This window comes from Morone saxatilis, unplaced genomic scaffold (genome assembly GCF_004916995.1).
Source record: "Morone saxatilis isolate NCDOM2014 unplaced genomic scaffold, NCSU_SB_2.0 Contig1, whole genome shotgun sequence".
Taxonomy (NCBI): Eukaryota; Metazoa; Chordata; class Actinopteri; family Moronidae; genus Morone; species Morone saxatilis.
The window spans coordinates 2715753-2731727 of NW_023339651.1; the positions used below are offsets into that span (position 1 = coordinate 2715753).

At 38.7% G+C, this 15975-nt stretch overlaps 1 protein-coding gene across 5 annotated transcripts; it reads right to left on the reverse strand.

Annotated features, from left to right (window-relative positions):
• Window positions 1-4628: 4628 nt before the first annotated feature.
• ndel1a (nudE neurodevelopment protein 1-like 1a) lies at window positions 4629-14801 on the reverse strand (the record flags this gene model as incomplete). Of its 5 annotated transcripts, none has more annotated exon segments than XM_035671588.1 (9): window positions 4629-5004; window positions 7456-7490; window positions 7664-7809; window positions 7942-8036; window positions 8376-8549; window positions 8723-8859; window positions 9276-9424; window positions 11304-11457; window positions 14705-14801. In XM_035671588.1, coding segments are annotated over 9 exon segments (984 nt in total). In that variant the 3' UTR covers window positions 4629-4996.
• Between the last annotated feature and the right edge of the window lie 1174 nt (window positions 14802-15975).

Sequence of the window (15975 nt, forward strand, 5' to 3'; positions counted from 1 at the left end):
TTGGCCAGGTTAGCCAGCACCTGCTCCTTCGCCTCTGATGTGGTGAAATGAGTTATGTGAGAAAATTAGAAATGAGAACTTCATTCACTCATTTCAGCTGATCATAAACATATTAGTATCATCATTATACATATTTTGTCCACCAGAGAGCAACAATTATATTTTTTAACTGCAAGTAAAAGTATTACCAGATTTATTAAACACAATATCAGCATTGGTATCTGCTTCAAACACCCACTATGGGTACAGCTATATGAAGGCTCTAGTGATTACTAAGACTAGATAATGTCAAAATCAATGTGTTGTGAAAACAAACAAAACGTTTATCTCTAATTTAAATGTAGGGTTCCCATCACACAGTTATTAAATTAAATGTTACATACTGTATTTCTGATGTTTCACTGCATCAGGGTGGAAAATGAACATGATTGTTCAAGTTCTACCAGCCACCTAATAGATTATCTGTGTCTCATTGTGGAAACTGCTGGAAAATAAAAACCTATTGTATAAAACAAAGCTGTCACCTTTACACACCTTCTACAGGAAGGGAAATAAAGCAGTCCCTCCAGAATAAAACCAGTAATACAGGTACACTCACTCTGTCCTGATGGATAACAAACATTAGGAAACATAATCAGACTTTTACACACATTACAAACTACCTACCCTGTTGTTTACACGACACATTGTGCTTTTTAAATCTAAAACCAGCTGTTTGTTATTCCCAGAGAGAGTCTGTTGTTCTCAGATTCTTTCTGATGAGAAATAAAGCTGGAAGTGAACCAACCATCACTGTCGGTGTCCTGGAACTCAGTGACCAGAGATTGTAAGTATTCAAAGCGGTCGGAGCCCTCAGACGAGCCTCTCCTCCACATCTTCGCTCCAGCCTTCACCTCAAACTACAAACAGACGACTGAACAAACTCATGTTTAACAGATTAAACAAAGTAACAAGGCTGAGCTGGTCTGTCTGTGAAATGTGTCCGTGCAACTGCGCGATAAGAATAGGGTTCCGCCTCAACCTTAACCGTCTTGTTGTAACTTGCGATATTGACTAAAACGCCACCACAACATCTTTTGCGCGCATTAAAACACCATACACGTGCTATGTAAGTGGTTAAATGTCTTATTTAATGTGTTGGGGATGATTTTGGTTCCTAAAAGTGGGAAACGGAAGTGGTGGTACGTGTGCAGCAGCAGGGTGTGTAACGAGTTAAGGTCAGTTATATTAATGTAGCTATTGCAGGTCGACCCTCTCTCTGTTTCCCTCACTGGACTTCAGATACAATGAAGCAACACCAACTGTCTGCTGGAAAACGTCTCACAAAACCGGTCTTATTTGGGACTCTGCTGGTCGGACTGGCAACTGCTTTCTTTAACAGGTAAACGTAAGATTTATTGCACATAGTGTGTTTTAGGTTTGCATTAGGTTCTCATTTATTATTACTGATATTTGAGGTGTTGTTTTTCTTTCCTTTTGTGTCTCTTTTCTGTTTTTATAAGCTGCTTGGGTGGATTTATTCTATTAAAGGAACCTAACAAACAAACTAATCCATCCATTGCAATAAACGAATCAGAAGATAAAGAGAAATGAACAGAAAAACAATCAGAAGCTGCCTCACTAAAGCAGGAATCAAAGAACAGGAGCTCTTTGGATCCAAGGGACATCAGGAGGCCAAAAGAAGAGAGCTGTGTGTTGCTTTGTGATCAATAAGTCATAGCCAAGGACTACCAAAGCACACAGTGTTGCAAAAGCCTTTTAATAAATGTGCTTTCAAGTAATCTGCAACTTAATTTCTGGATTAATCTGCAACAAAAACGTCCTGCACAATACAATAAAGCAACCAATAATCACAATAATCAATTAATTGATTAACTGCTTCGACTCTGTAAAAACCAGTACTGTAAATATGTTGTGTCTTAAAATATCTGTGTATGAATTCAATTCTATCAAGTTTTAACTGTTAAATAACTGGATTAGAAATAAACTGACAAAATTAAAGAGATATCCAAAACCCCTGGATCCTACATTTCCCATTATGCAGCTTGATTGTGTCTTTCATTAAACCCTCTCTGCTTTGTAAATGCCAGAATCTTTCAATTTCTACTCGCCTGTTGCCATTTTATTGAGACAAAAGTGACAAAACAAAAGCAATTATTATTATTATTATTATTATTATTATTATTATTATTATCATATAAGACAGAATTTAAGAAGCTAAAATGTGCAAATATTAGTCATTTTTGCTTTAAAAATGACTAAAACAGTGAATTAATTATCAATATAATTGCAGATTTCCTCTGTCGATTGACTTATTTGTTTCTCCTTTTGTGCATCATCAGTGTAACATTTTAAAATAGTATCACAGGGTCACATAGATAAATTAAAACAGGTCTAATAGGAAATAAAACATTAAAAACTGAGCCTTACATCCGTCTAACGAGTCCTTCTCCTCTGTGCAGGCACAGGTTCTTTGAGGACGTGGAGGAGCTCAAGGCCCAGGAGCGAGAACGCAACCAGGCCAAGAGGATGGAGATCTTGGAGAGGAGGAAGAGGCAGATAGAGGAGGTGGCCGAGAGGAAGAGAGGAGGGAGCAGCTGAACCACAGCGTGAACAGAAGATCCTTCTGGGGCAGAATATTAATGTTGAGCAGGTCTACGGACATGGACTCTAAATATACCCGACTGTACAAAGCCTGATTCACGTGTGTAAAGACGACCTTGTTAAACCGAGGCCTTTAAATAACCTGCCTGGTTTCACTAATGGATATTATTCAAATAATCCTCACACATCAGTTAATACAAGAGGAAGATAATCATGCTGGAGACATCTGCTGTGCAAGAAGCCAAACTGTGTGTGTTTTATAAATGCAGCATCAGTGGATGAATGTTGGATAATTCACACATGAACAGGAAATGTAATCTTCTATTTTGTGTCTGTTTTGAGACATAAATATTAATTATTAAATGACTAAAAAGTAATTATTCTTTTTTGTGTCTTGTATTTACATGTATTTTCCAGCAGGGGGCAGTGTTGTCAACAACTTAAAGGACCATATGTTTGGTTTAGTTTTAGCTCCTTAAATTTAAATCATGAAAACTTTTACAGGTTTTTCTGACGATTTTCAAACACATGCTGTAGAGTTTTAGATTTTCACAGTTTAAAAATACTCCATTACAAGCAAAAGTATTCAGAATATACAAAAGTATTATTAGCAACATGTACTTAAAGTATCAGAAGTTAAAGTACTCAGTTCATTATGCAGTGTTATATTATTGTATAATGTAATATAGGTATTTTTAGGTACTTTATATTTTTTATCATATCTCATTTTATAAAATTCTTGTGTGTTTTACTTGTAAAATCTTAATCTGAAAGGTAATTAGTAACTAAAGCTGTAATTGAGTGTAGTTGAGTAAAATATTTCTATATCTGAGTTTTAGTAGTTGGTCGGACAAAGACATTTGAAGATGTCACCTTCAGCTCTGAGGCATTATTATTATTATTTATTATTATTATTGTATAATTGTTCACTATTTCTGGGCATTTTATAAAACCAAATGATTAATCTACAAAATAATTGATATTGCAAAAAAAGGGTTGTGACTAATAGTTGTTTTCATCATTGATTAATAATAATAATCTTTATTTATAGATCAAACCCATGTTACAAAGTGCTTCACAAAAAATAAAAGTGATAAAATCATCAAAATATAGAAAATTACAACCAGCTAAAACAATAAAAACATGTTAATCTGCTGATTGTTTTATAGATTAATAGTTTATAAAAAAAATTATCCCCAGAAATAAGAGAAAATTATATAATAATCATATGTTAGGACCTGGCAGAGAAGAGTTTCTGCTCAGAAAATGATAGAAATTATTCACAGACCTGATAGAAACAGGACACATTGATGGAGTATAATTACATATTTTATTAAAACATGCCGTAAAAGAAACCTGAAATAAATTAAACCCACAAACTATAACAAACAGGCAATATTGCACTTGAATGAATATGAAGAATAAGTTCCCACAAGGTCAAAGTGCTTCACTTGCTCATCGTGTACAGTACTAAAAAAATGTGCTGCGTTATAATAAATCCAAATAAATAAAAAAAAAAGTGGATAAAAACACTTTTGACTACAGAATACAAGAAATGCTGGTTAACTGTTCTGAACAGCGCCGCTTAAATAAATGGGCTGTCTATAAATAACGATCAATATGACCAATACTGTACACATCATGTCACATAGTTCAGAGGGTGGATGTTGTTTGACTCACTACAATGACACAAAGACTTTCCCCCCTTTCCCTTCTGAAACAGAAAACACAAGATTAATAGTTAAAAAGCCAAACTGGAGTCTTCACCTGGACGCCGGCGAGGCTCACACGTCGGACATTTTGTAACATCAGTAATTGATGGAGGCTGACCATCATCCAGGAAGTGATGGCAACCCATTAAACCTATTATGTCCCCATTCACGTTCCCAGCAGTGGGTGTGTCAGCCTTAATCGACGTTATTGCTAGTGAAAGTGGTGAATAGAAGCAGTAATGATTAAACCAGCCGTTAATTTTAGTTGCATAATATTTCCCTTTTTCAGGATTCAGAGGGGAGATCTCACGGGAAACTTTAAACAAGAAGATGGGGGCGCCATCTTTGTACGAGCCAGTGAGCAAAGATACAGTAACACATGAAATATATAGAGACAGGGACCTTCGATTACAGCAGGAATGAAGCACAAGTGTCAGAACAACAGTGTGAGGAGACGAGGGGGGATAACGGTACGTCGACAGGGTTTTACAGTATTAGCCATTTGTGTTGTGTCTCTTTTTTTAGATGTGATTTTCCAACTGCAGGACGCAGGCGTGTTGGGTTTTATAAGGTTTGGGTGTGTTGGGGGGGCTACTGTCACACAGTGAGGGGCACTAAGCCTGGGGAGGAGGCAGCAGGAGGGGTGGTGATGGCTGTCAGGGCACCAGGTTTCAGTCCGTTCACGGTCCTGCTGCAACAAAAACAAGAGTTACATTAAAACCAGGAAGCTCTCAGGCATCATATCCACGAGGGTCACTTAATTAATTTAATAATTTAATAATAATATCAATCTAAACTCCCCTATTAACTATTATTTACTGGTTCTTTTACAAAAAAACTTACATTTAATGACCAAATTATCCTATTTTTTCTTTCTTTTCATGGCAAAATTTGACTTTTATACATAAAGGATGAACAAACTGTCGGATAAACTCTCTGTACACGTCTGTATTTTCTGTCACTGTCAGTGTTTCTCCTCAGGCTCACTGACACTTTCCAGTAACTACCGCCAGCACAAAGCACTGACCTGAGCAGCGGCAGGTCACCGCCGTCATCCTGCCCTCATTATCCACTGAATCTGCAGCTCATACCCAGAGGACACTGCAGCTACCACACCAAGGATGTTTTTAAAATGTTGTGTGATGCTAAAAATGAAACCCGAATGCAGAAAGTGGGAAGGAAGTTGCGGTTTGAAGAGTTAATCCGGACCAACTGGTCGAACCGGTTTCTTTTGTGGGTCGTGGTTGGGCTACGACCTGAATCCCTCGAGTGGTTTTAACCTGAGTCATGAGTCTGGAAAGCACCATTCAGTTTCACTACAATGCAGTAAAATGTCTAAGGCTGGTAAGGTTCTATAGCGGTGTATGTATGTGACTGTAAGATTATATAAATGTCAGGTAGAGGTGGGAAGTTATAGGCGCTGTATGGATCTATATTGGGAAGTACTGGGGGGAAAACTGTCAGAAGGCTTAACCTTCACTTCCAGCAGATCTCTGTAGTCTGCTCTGTGTCAGCTACCAGCTACAAGTGGCTGCTTTTTAATGAGTTTCTGCACCAATATCAAATTAGTTTTAGTACCTTAGCTCCTACCTAAGATAAAGATGTTACTTTTTTTAAATCAAAATATGTCAAACTGTGTTAAATAAACTCGTAAATGCTCTTTTCCCACCAGGATATAATGTTCCTCTGTTACAGTAAGTGGGACAAAACGCCTTTGGCTTCTCAAAAGTTCTCTGAAGGTTAATGGTGTGAATAACAAACCCTCTGCTCTGAAACCAGAAGGACAATGACCTTGTTGTGTGTGTGTGTGTGTGTGTGTATACCTCAATATGCACACACTGCCTAACACAGTAGAAACACTATACGCTGTCAGTGCTCTCGCCAGCAACAGAGAGGAGTGACACAGCAGAAAAACTGAACAGAACGGACATTTTTTTCCACATTAAATATGACTGAATGTTACCGGATACATCAGGTGATATTATTTTCTTAGTGTCAACAAACCGCATTAAAACTACACAACCAACGACGCACTATATGAACAAATATTGTGTGTGTATCAAAGCCTGATTATTCCTCTGTGCCATAAAGCTCCATTGTTGTCCACAAACAAACACATTGTAGTTTTATTTATACACCGTCCTGCTGCCCCAAATACTCATTGAAGCACCAAATGTGGATTAATCTGCCACTCAAAATAGTCTCAAACAAATGTACATTTTCCTCCTGTTAGAGTAACGTTTGGTAAGAACTAGCAGCTGTTTTAGGCTTTAGGGATGGCAATGTTGTTCCATCTTCGTTAAAATTACATAATCAAAGATTTGTGGCAGATTTTTAAAGATTTACATCTTCAGTTGGAACCAGTGGGTTCAGAGCTGAGTGCCATAAATATGAAGACAGAGTAACACACTGTTAGTTTGGTTATTTAAGGGATTTGTTGAGAACAAGTAAATCTCATCTTCATTGCCTGAATTGGACCAAAATAAAGGTGCCAGTATGCAATTTCAGCACAACTCTAATCTTAATTATTTTGGCATTTTTTCGTCCATTTTAGAGACATTTTCAGCGTTGTTTTGTCCTCACTTGTATTCTGCGAAGACCAACCCTTCATCGGCTCTAACCCTGACATTTAAACCTCATGCCTAACCCAACCCAACCAACAAAGGCAACAAACACAAGTGCCGCTGAGTACTGTCCCATTTCAGGCACTCCCTACCCTTTAATGATGAAATACTTTCACTTTTTGTTGCCAGCTGCCAGTAATTTTCCCACAGTTCATTTGTAACAGTTTAAATAAGTTTTAAAAAGTCTAAAATGCAAAAAACACACAACAAAAAAAGCTTTAAAATTTCCTTTTGTTAATTATAATAAACGCTCAGATCTAGGGCCAAAACAACATAAACAACTCACATTAGTACACAGACAGGAAGGAGATCTATTAGGTTAGAGTTAAAACAGGAAGCATTACACCACCACCGCCACCAACACCACCCTGGGACAGTTAGTGGCCGGGACGTCATCTACAGTAGCCCACAGTTATTTCTATGAGCTCTACAAGGGATTATTAAAAGCAGCAGCAGCATGCATGCCCCCCTCCCCCACCACACACTCAGGTAACAGACATAGGAGCTGTGATTACCCAAAATCAATGCAGGGAATGTGACCATCTCTGTCCTGCTGGGGGAAAAAATGCACACAGGTCTCAGATACTCGTCCATATCTCCTGCTGAGTCATCACATACTCTATGACAACACCGAAAGGCATCCTGTAAACACGTCTGACAGGAATTACATTGTGACATTCATTGATTATTCGCTCTTAAAAGGGGTTTTTTGGTTTCACTTACGCTTTGTCAAAATATGACGTATGGAGGGGCTGGCCGTAGCTGGCTGTGTTTGCGTTCAGCGCGTTGCTGTTGTCGAGAGCGTACGCCTTCCTCGCTCTCTGGTCCTTGGCGAAGTTTCTGCAAGCGGCAAGCTTGGACTCCAGAGCCTGTGTGGGAGGAGGGGCACAAATAATGATATAATATACGCTCTCCTTTCCCGTGGGGAGACGGGGACTTTCTACGTAAAGCTTGGGATGTAGCGGAAGAGAAAGGGAAACCTGGGAACAGGAATGACTCACCCCTACTTTCCGAAGTAAATCACTGACGATGTTGAGAGCCGATATCCTGGCGGAAGGAGTCAATGGAGAGTTGCTGCCATATCCGTTTGAAAGCACTGTGCATCAAAGGAGAGAGTAAAGACAAACATTAGAGATTTATGTACAATTTTAACTGAGAATCTGTCATAAAAGAAGCCGATTACGTTTGTATGATTGTTAAAAATTATTTAAAAAAATAAATAATATAGAGGGTTAAGTTCCCTGAACAGGAAATAATCTGCTCAAAATCAGCATATTTTTCCCCTCTGAGAGCACCAGAAGAACTGTTTCTCAACAAGACACGAATAACTGATGTCCACACAAAAACAGCAGAATACTGATGTCGGGTTTCCCCATCTGTATCTGCTTGATGAGAGGAAGAAAAATGCCCTCAATGGAATAGAGGCTGCAGCTACCTGTTGGGTTGGCAAAGGCGTTGTCCAGACCTTTGCTCAGTGGGGTGGCAGGGAGAGAGAGAGAGGCCTGCACCGCCGTGTCCATCTTCTCGTTGTCCTGCGTGGGCGAACTTGGAGCCGACATCCTGCTCACGTCTGACTGCCTCTCTCGGACGGCAAGCTCCTGCCTCAAGTCTATGAGCAAAGAACAAATAAGGAAAATTTTTTAGCTTTTCTCAAAGAGCCGAAATCTGCACGAATGTGTGGGAAAGCAGATATTCGGCGGATCAAAGAGGAAGCTGTGTGTTAATGAGCTGTGGTGGTGATCGACAGCGTGGCTCATCAGTAAAAATCTAGTCAATAATCACCTCTGGCTTCATCCTTTAATCTCTGCACGGAGACCAGCAGCGACTCCTTCTCATCCAGCTCACTCTCCAGGAAGGCGTTCCTCTCGATGGCCTGGTTCAGACGCTGCTCGAAGTTCTCCAGAGACACAATTGTGGCTCTAAGAGAGACGAATAAAAATAAAATAAAAAGGAAGCAAAAAATTTACATTTCATTAATTAAATGTAAATATCCTCTGGGGCTGCCTTTTCGGTACGAATAACATCAATGATTTTAATCAAATTCAAGCCAGAAATTGATTGAATTCGAGCCCTTTGCTAATTGTAACAAGCACTTAGAATTGTATCTAAAGCACATTTTTATACATCATGAAGTAACTGGTTTGATGGGAAAAACACCTTTGACTCGGGTTAAAGTGTCTATCATGATTTATCCTTATAAGAAAAGCCAAGATCTTTATTCAGTGACATAAAAATGCTCATCAGGAACATTAAACTCTTAAAAAGGAGAAACTATGAAGACACTGACTGACTAAATTGTGTGCAGGAGTGATTTTAGGGTGTACTTTAGACGAACCTTTTGGCTCTCTCCAAGTCATCATTGGACTGTTCGAGCTCTCTGACGTATTTGTGGAGCTGATCCTTGATGCTGCGTGTTTGCCCGAGGTCGTCCTCCAGCATGGAGATCTGCTTGTAGCTCTGAGAGTACTGTTGCTCCAGCTTGTCCTGAGTAGGGAAGAGATGGGACAGGATGAAGACAGACGCCACATATCAATCACGTGTATTTCAATCTAGAGCACAGACAGCTCCCGACGCTGCACCGCCTACATGCTGTCATCCATTTTTCAGTGCTGTTTCTCACTTTCCTTCTCTCTGCTGTAAAGCAGCGGATGTTAAGTGTGACCTATATATCCACCAGCTCCGAGACAATCAGCTCAATAAGCACCGCCGTGGCCCGTCTGTATGTCTGACCTATATCTGCTGTTACTGTGCAGACTGAATCACATGCAGAGGCCAGACAACCCTGTTTGAGTCTCATTCAGCCCAAACCTATGAACATTACACTGAGTATAACTGTGAAGATATTTTTAATGCTTTGATGTTCTTTGTATGGTGGTTTGAGGTGAAAAATAAAACATTGGATGAAACTTGCTAAACATAAAAAAAAAAAACACAATGTTGTTCTTCTCAGAAATCTTGTGTTTCTGAATGTTGTGTTTTCTAAAATGTTGTAGTGTTTTCTGAATGGTTGTGTTTTCCTATTTGTGGATTTAATTTTGTATAATGTCATTGTAATTCCTGAAATGTCTCTTTAAATACTGTGTGTACTGAAATGTTGTCTGTGATCAGTGTTGTCTGAAATGTATTTTGCACCTCAAGGCTACCATAGATTTGTACTGAAAATATCTAAAAAAAACAAACAGCAATTTTACATTGTTTTGTGTCTTTTCTAAAAAAAAATTTATTATTTCAAAAACATATACCTGAAAAGCCAACAGTGCAATGTTCAAAAACTCCCACTACTGTGTTTTCTCCCCACAAACAAAGCTACAGTATGAATTCACTTGATGAACATCTCATCCCTGCTGGTGACTTCACTTCACCCGGCTGGAAACACAGACTCAGAAATGCGCCACCCGCCTTTTTTGGTAATTATGGAGCGAGAATAAGACACAACCTGATGCATTATGTATGAGAGTCGTTCAGATCAGCTGCATCAATATACAGCCCGCTTAGGACAGAGCAGGTGCTGCTTCATAAGTGCTGAAATTAGAAAAGAGAAGTAGCTCAGCAGCGTCCTGGAGTGAGATTACCATTTAGATTGCACATGGATTCACAGAATATGCCGATCCCAGGACTATACTCCTCGACAAGACCAATAAACCCCATCATAACCACAACTTTTATTATGAGCCTTTATAGGTCTAATCTCAATGACCTCTTACGTAGAAGAAAAAATAAATAAGTGCTGAGTGCATATGCATCCAGGGGAGCAGCAGCTGCTACAGCGTGACTTTACTTCTCGCTCCCAAGAGGCTGCACTCAAGACGGACGAGTGGTGATATAAGATGGCTACAAAAAAAAAGAAACATCAAATATTTATTTTAAAGGTTTCACATGGAGACACGCTGTACTTTGTTCGGTTCAGAGCGCCACATGTTGTCAAGATTAAAAAAAAAACATAATATACATAATGCTGATCTCATCATTGACCCACATTCACAGAAAAAGTCACAGCGAAGGTCAAACAGCAGTCATTGATCGAGCCGGTTGACAGGTGTGGATAAAAGGAGGTCAGTGGTCACGAGATTATTAAAAGGTTGTAAAATATTTGTTGCTACACAAAATATTTAGATTTTTTTGCTTTTTGTTTCATAGATTTGCTTTTTTCTGGTGAAATGCTGAAGAGAACTCAAAAACTATTAATATTAATGCTTCAAATAGTGATTATTTCCATTTGTGATTCATCAAAATGGTCTTAAAAAGTGAACTTGAACTTGCAGAAACCCAGCTAACACTACATATACTGTTGCTTTTTGCAGCAGTGATCACACACAGATTTCATTTATCATCCCCGTTGTTTTACCAAACTAACTGCAGTTACCTTGAGCGTTTCGACCTCGTTCTTGAGTCTTTGGTTCTCGGACTGCAGGTCTTTCATACGATGCTCGGCCTGGCCCAGCTGTGCCTCCAGCTCGGCCTCCAGCTCCCTGCTGCCTTCCTGAAACTCCAGCAGCTCCTCCTGAGCCTCCTGGCAGCTGCAGGCGGAAAGAAGAGAAGGCATCGGACAACAAGTCGAGACAGAAAAGAGGCAGATATGCAAGCCCGGTGGGGGAATTCATCAACTGTTGCACTTAAACAGCTTACTAGCATCTTTATTTCATCTTATCTGGCTGATATTCACAATTTCTGACACCTATGCTGTAGAGTGGGTGGTTTCAATGATTGGTAATTAGCATAATTACTTTCCATCACTGAGTAAGACTAAGTACATTTAATCAAGTACTGTAGTTAAGAACAAGTCTGAGGTACTTTACTTCTACTCCACTACAATTAAGAGGCAGATATTTCTACTCCTCTCTGAGTCGTATTTAGCTAAAAGCTACACTGGCCAGACAATTTAAGGAAATTACGTTTTAAAATAAAATGAATAAAAAATTAATGTAAAATAAATTTTACAGCAGTTAATTCTGTGTTTGATACATTTTACTCTCCACCCAAAAACAAAAAACATGACCTACATTTCAGTTCATTCAGTTCAACGGGAACCAGATCTCTGACACTGAGAACAACCACATAGTTCACTAAACAGCCTCACCATGAACGGGTGGTTATGTAAGTGTGTGTTGATAAGAGCCTGACCACACTTGGAACGGACACACACACACACACACACACACACACTCAGACAGAGCCGGCTGTCTAAAAATGGCAAATGGAATAATCAAGCATCACATGAGCGAGGAGAGTGCTGGAGGTGGCCCAGAGCCAGAAAATCCATTTATAAACGCTCGTGTTCAGCTCACTGTGGAAAGACTCGGTCTCACTTTGAACTGGTTCTACATAGAAAAGGTTGGCTGCTGCTAATTTGCAGTCTGGTCCTTCCTCTATTCACAGTTGTTATTACCGTCATTCAAAATACTCCAGTGAATCTGAGTGGTTAGTTCGGGGGGAATCCTCCCAGCAGAAAGACATTTCACGATATAAAAATGCTTATTTAACACACAATTTGGTGATTTTTCTCACCATTTTTAAGGCCTTTTAAATCAGTTCTAATTCTACAGGGGTTTCTCATGGTTTACAAAACTAAAACTTACTGAAGGTATTGAAGGAAAAGGTTGTAGTTTTTGTGCTTTAAGATGATTAAATCTGTCAAAGAAGATCATGCAATATGATCTATAGCTACAGAACTAAATAAATAGACCTCAAGGAGAAGCTGTTTTGTTTCCGAAGTCAAGAATGACCTTTAAAACTCATAAAGCTGCTGGTTTTCAAACTATGGTACCAATGGTGGTACACGGAAGAATCTCTGAAATATTTTTATGAAAAATAAATAAATTGATTCAAAAACATTGAATACTACCAAAATGCTACATTATTTTGCTTGAAAATACTTGTAACTTTTTGCATTTTCTGTAATATTTTGTTTTAATATGAGTCTGTTTCGTAGTCACATTCATGCACATAGCGCATACATACATCCATGATTAGTTACGAGATAAAATGTGTTGATAAGATAGTAAGTGGAGGTAAAATAAATGGTTCAAAAACACTGTAATCGTGGCTCCAAACTGGAACTACCTGGAAGAGAAGTGTGGATCAGGAGGACAACTTTTCCACCAAATTAAGCATTCAACAACAGTCAGCAATAAATAATCTCCTTTCTAGGAATAAACCTGCCTCCTGTGTGAACTATCCGTAGCTGAACAAGACGTAAGAGGCGTGAAACTCATGTGACAGTATTTCATAATATCAAGGCTGAGAGAAGAACTGCCACTTTAACGTTATCTTATTGTAGTTTTATGTTGTGTAAACTAAATATTTCAGGGGAAACCTTTCAAACCTGGAGAGCCTAATGGAATCTATGGTGGTACCTGGTGTAAAAAGTATAATAAATACTGGATTAGATGATAAAAAAAGACTAATTTTAACATCCTCTGGATTAATAGTCACACACACAAACAGAATGGAAGTAGCCTCGACATTAAAGGAAGCTCATTGTCTACAGACTCTTACGTAACTGGGTGTTGCTTCCTTTTGGCTCCGGGTGTTGAGATTTCAATCAGTTCTTTATCAAGCGATGTGCTGTAAAATAAGATTTTCCTCTTGGAGCAGCTACTTTTACTAGCCTTTAGCCTAAAAATGTCAACGGCAAAAAAAACAAAAAACAGCTGTAGTATTACATGAACCTATTCAAAAGATGGGAGGACAAAAGACACACGAGAGCCTTTTATGTTTAATGTGAAACATGAGAAGGTAAGGAAAGGGAGAGGTTTCCCACTGGAGCTTTCACTGCTCGTCCCACATTAAAAAGTGCCACTGGATCTGCGTCGCTGGGTTTTAATTGAAAGAGTAAGAATGGAAGATATCAGATCAAACATTCCTGAGGTGGTGAGCTGTTGTTCCCACCGACACAGAGACTGCAGTGTCACCGTCAGCCGTTGTGATCTAGATCAGAGGTTCCCAACCTTTTTCTTTAAGAGCTCATTAAGTAAACTGACTAATATTATATTTAATGCATAACAAAAACAGTTAGAGAACAACTGATAAACTGAATAACTGCAGGAAGTTTGTGCAAAACGAGCAAGTTGGATGACTTTTAATAAGATTATTTCCTGTTTATGGAACTTTTTATACAATTCTCCATCTGTATAATGTATTTTTTTTTTTTAAACAATCATACAGACTTAATAAGCTTCTATTTTGACAAATTTAGTGCATTTTTTAGCCTTGTCCCCCAGGGCCATTGTTCTATTGGCTCTTCAGGTTGTTTGAATGCGAATGTTTCTAATGCAGGACGAGGCTGTTTGGTTCTGTGAATATAGCTCCTGTTCAGGTCTTCAAAGTTTATATCTTCAATAATAATCTAAACTTTAAAAATATATAGGCCTGCTGTGTATATTTTCTAACGTTTTCTTACACCCCTTAAAATCAAGAAGGACTGGTGACCCCTAGTAGAGGTCTCGACCACTGATCCAGACTGTAACTCAGTGGCACAAAATGTGGCTGACAAAGAGGTCAGAGGTACCTTGGCTGAAACATATAAAACTGTAACTTCACTATCAATCTTGTCGTCTTTTAATACACTAAAAGACGAGTAAATCAGGTCGTCTCAATCTCTTCTTAAAAACATACTTTTATCGGAGAAGCCTTCCTTGACTTCACTTGAATATAAAGTATCTTTTACTTCCTAAATGTTTTTGAATGAATAATATAGAATAAAAGCAGCTTTATGCTTTAAACTGTAAATGCTCCCAACAGAAAAGGGCAACCACATAATGTTACCTGTTCTTGTACTTGAGGGAAAGAGCCTTCCAGAAGTCAATCTCCTCATCTTTTGAGGAGAATTTTGGTATCATATCCGTTTCCATGGCAAACAAATCTGGAGAGGAAAGGAATCAGGAAACAATAGTGATTACGATGGATAACAGGATGGAGAAGGTTTATCACACAGAGCGTTGAATCAGCTAACTCTCACTTTTTAGGTCAAACTCATCCCTTCAGATTTCTTAAAGCTTCGTCTATCTGCTCTTCATTTGTAAAAAATAAAGTGAGAAACATGCTTAAAAATTAATGATTTAAACCACAGCTGGGAATTTAACATCACAAACGCTCCCTAAAGACTCCCAGAAACCCAGAGGAGAACCACATACTCTGCTTTCCTACAGACAAAACTGCATTCTCAATGTTATCAATGCCCTTCTATGAGTTTAATCTCAAACTGGGTTAAAATAAGAGCCTACTGACTTCTTATAAACACAAAAAACATCTGTAACACAATTAAAAATGCAGCAACACGCTAACTTTATTCCAAGGAAGCGTTCACATTCAGCAGAACAAAGGCAGTGAGTGTTTACACTTAATCAGCCTACATAGTGAAAAATAAAATTAGATTTAAATAAAAACACAGTTCCCAGAGGCAACACTGTGACCAGGAGCCTCATTCATCACACTGACTCACAATTAAAACTGCAATTAAACTCCCCAAACGCCAAACTAGTTGTGAGCGGGAGCAGACGGGAACCAAATGCCTAAATTAGGATATTTTAGGAAATCTGTTGTCATTGATTAGTCCTCATTAAAACGCTCCCTTTGACTTAAATAGGCTACAGATACAGAGAACACAACGCTCCATCTGACCCCAAAACAACTGTTGGACAACACAGTGTGTTTGCTCGGGACAAAGATCTTTTGTGCGGTCGCTGAAACAGGGTTGCTTTCACGTGCTTTCCGTTTGGTGTTCCCAGTTGGAAAACAAAAGCTCTGGGAACGAGATGGTTGACCTGTAAACTCAACACGCAGTCAACTATCAGCGGAGGAACACTTTGGAAATCAGATAACCTCATCATACAGTGGCAGCAGCACCAATTTGGTGACACATATTCCAACAAGTTTATCCCAAATTTGAGAGGCTTTGAACTAAATGTGTTATAAGATCTGATGCTGTTATTTAAGGCGGCTGTTCCCAACCTTTTCCCCTAAGAGACCCCTTTTTTAAAAATCATTTAATGAACTGACGACCTCTGATTAAGTGATATTTTATGGATATTTCATAT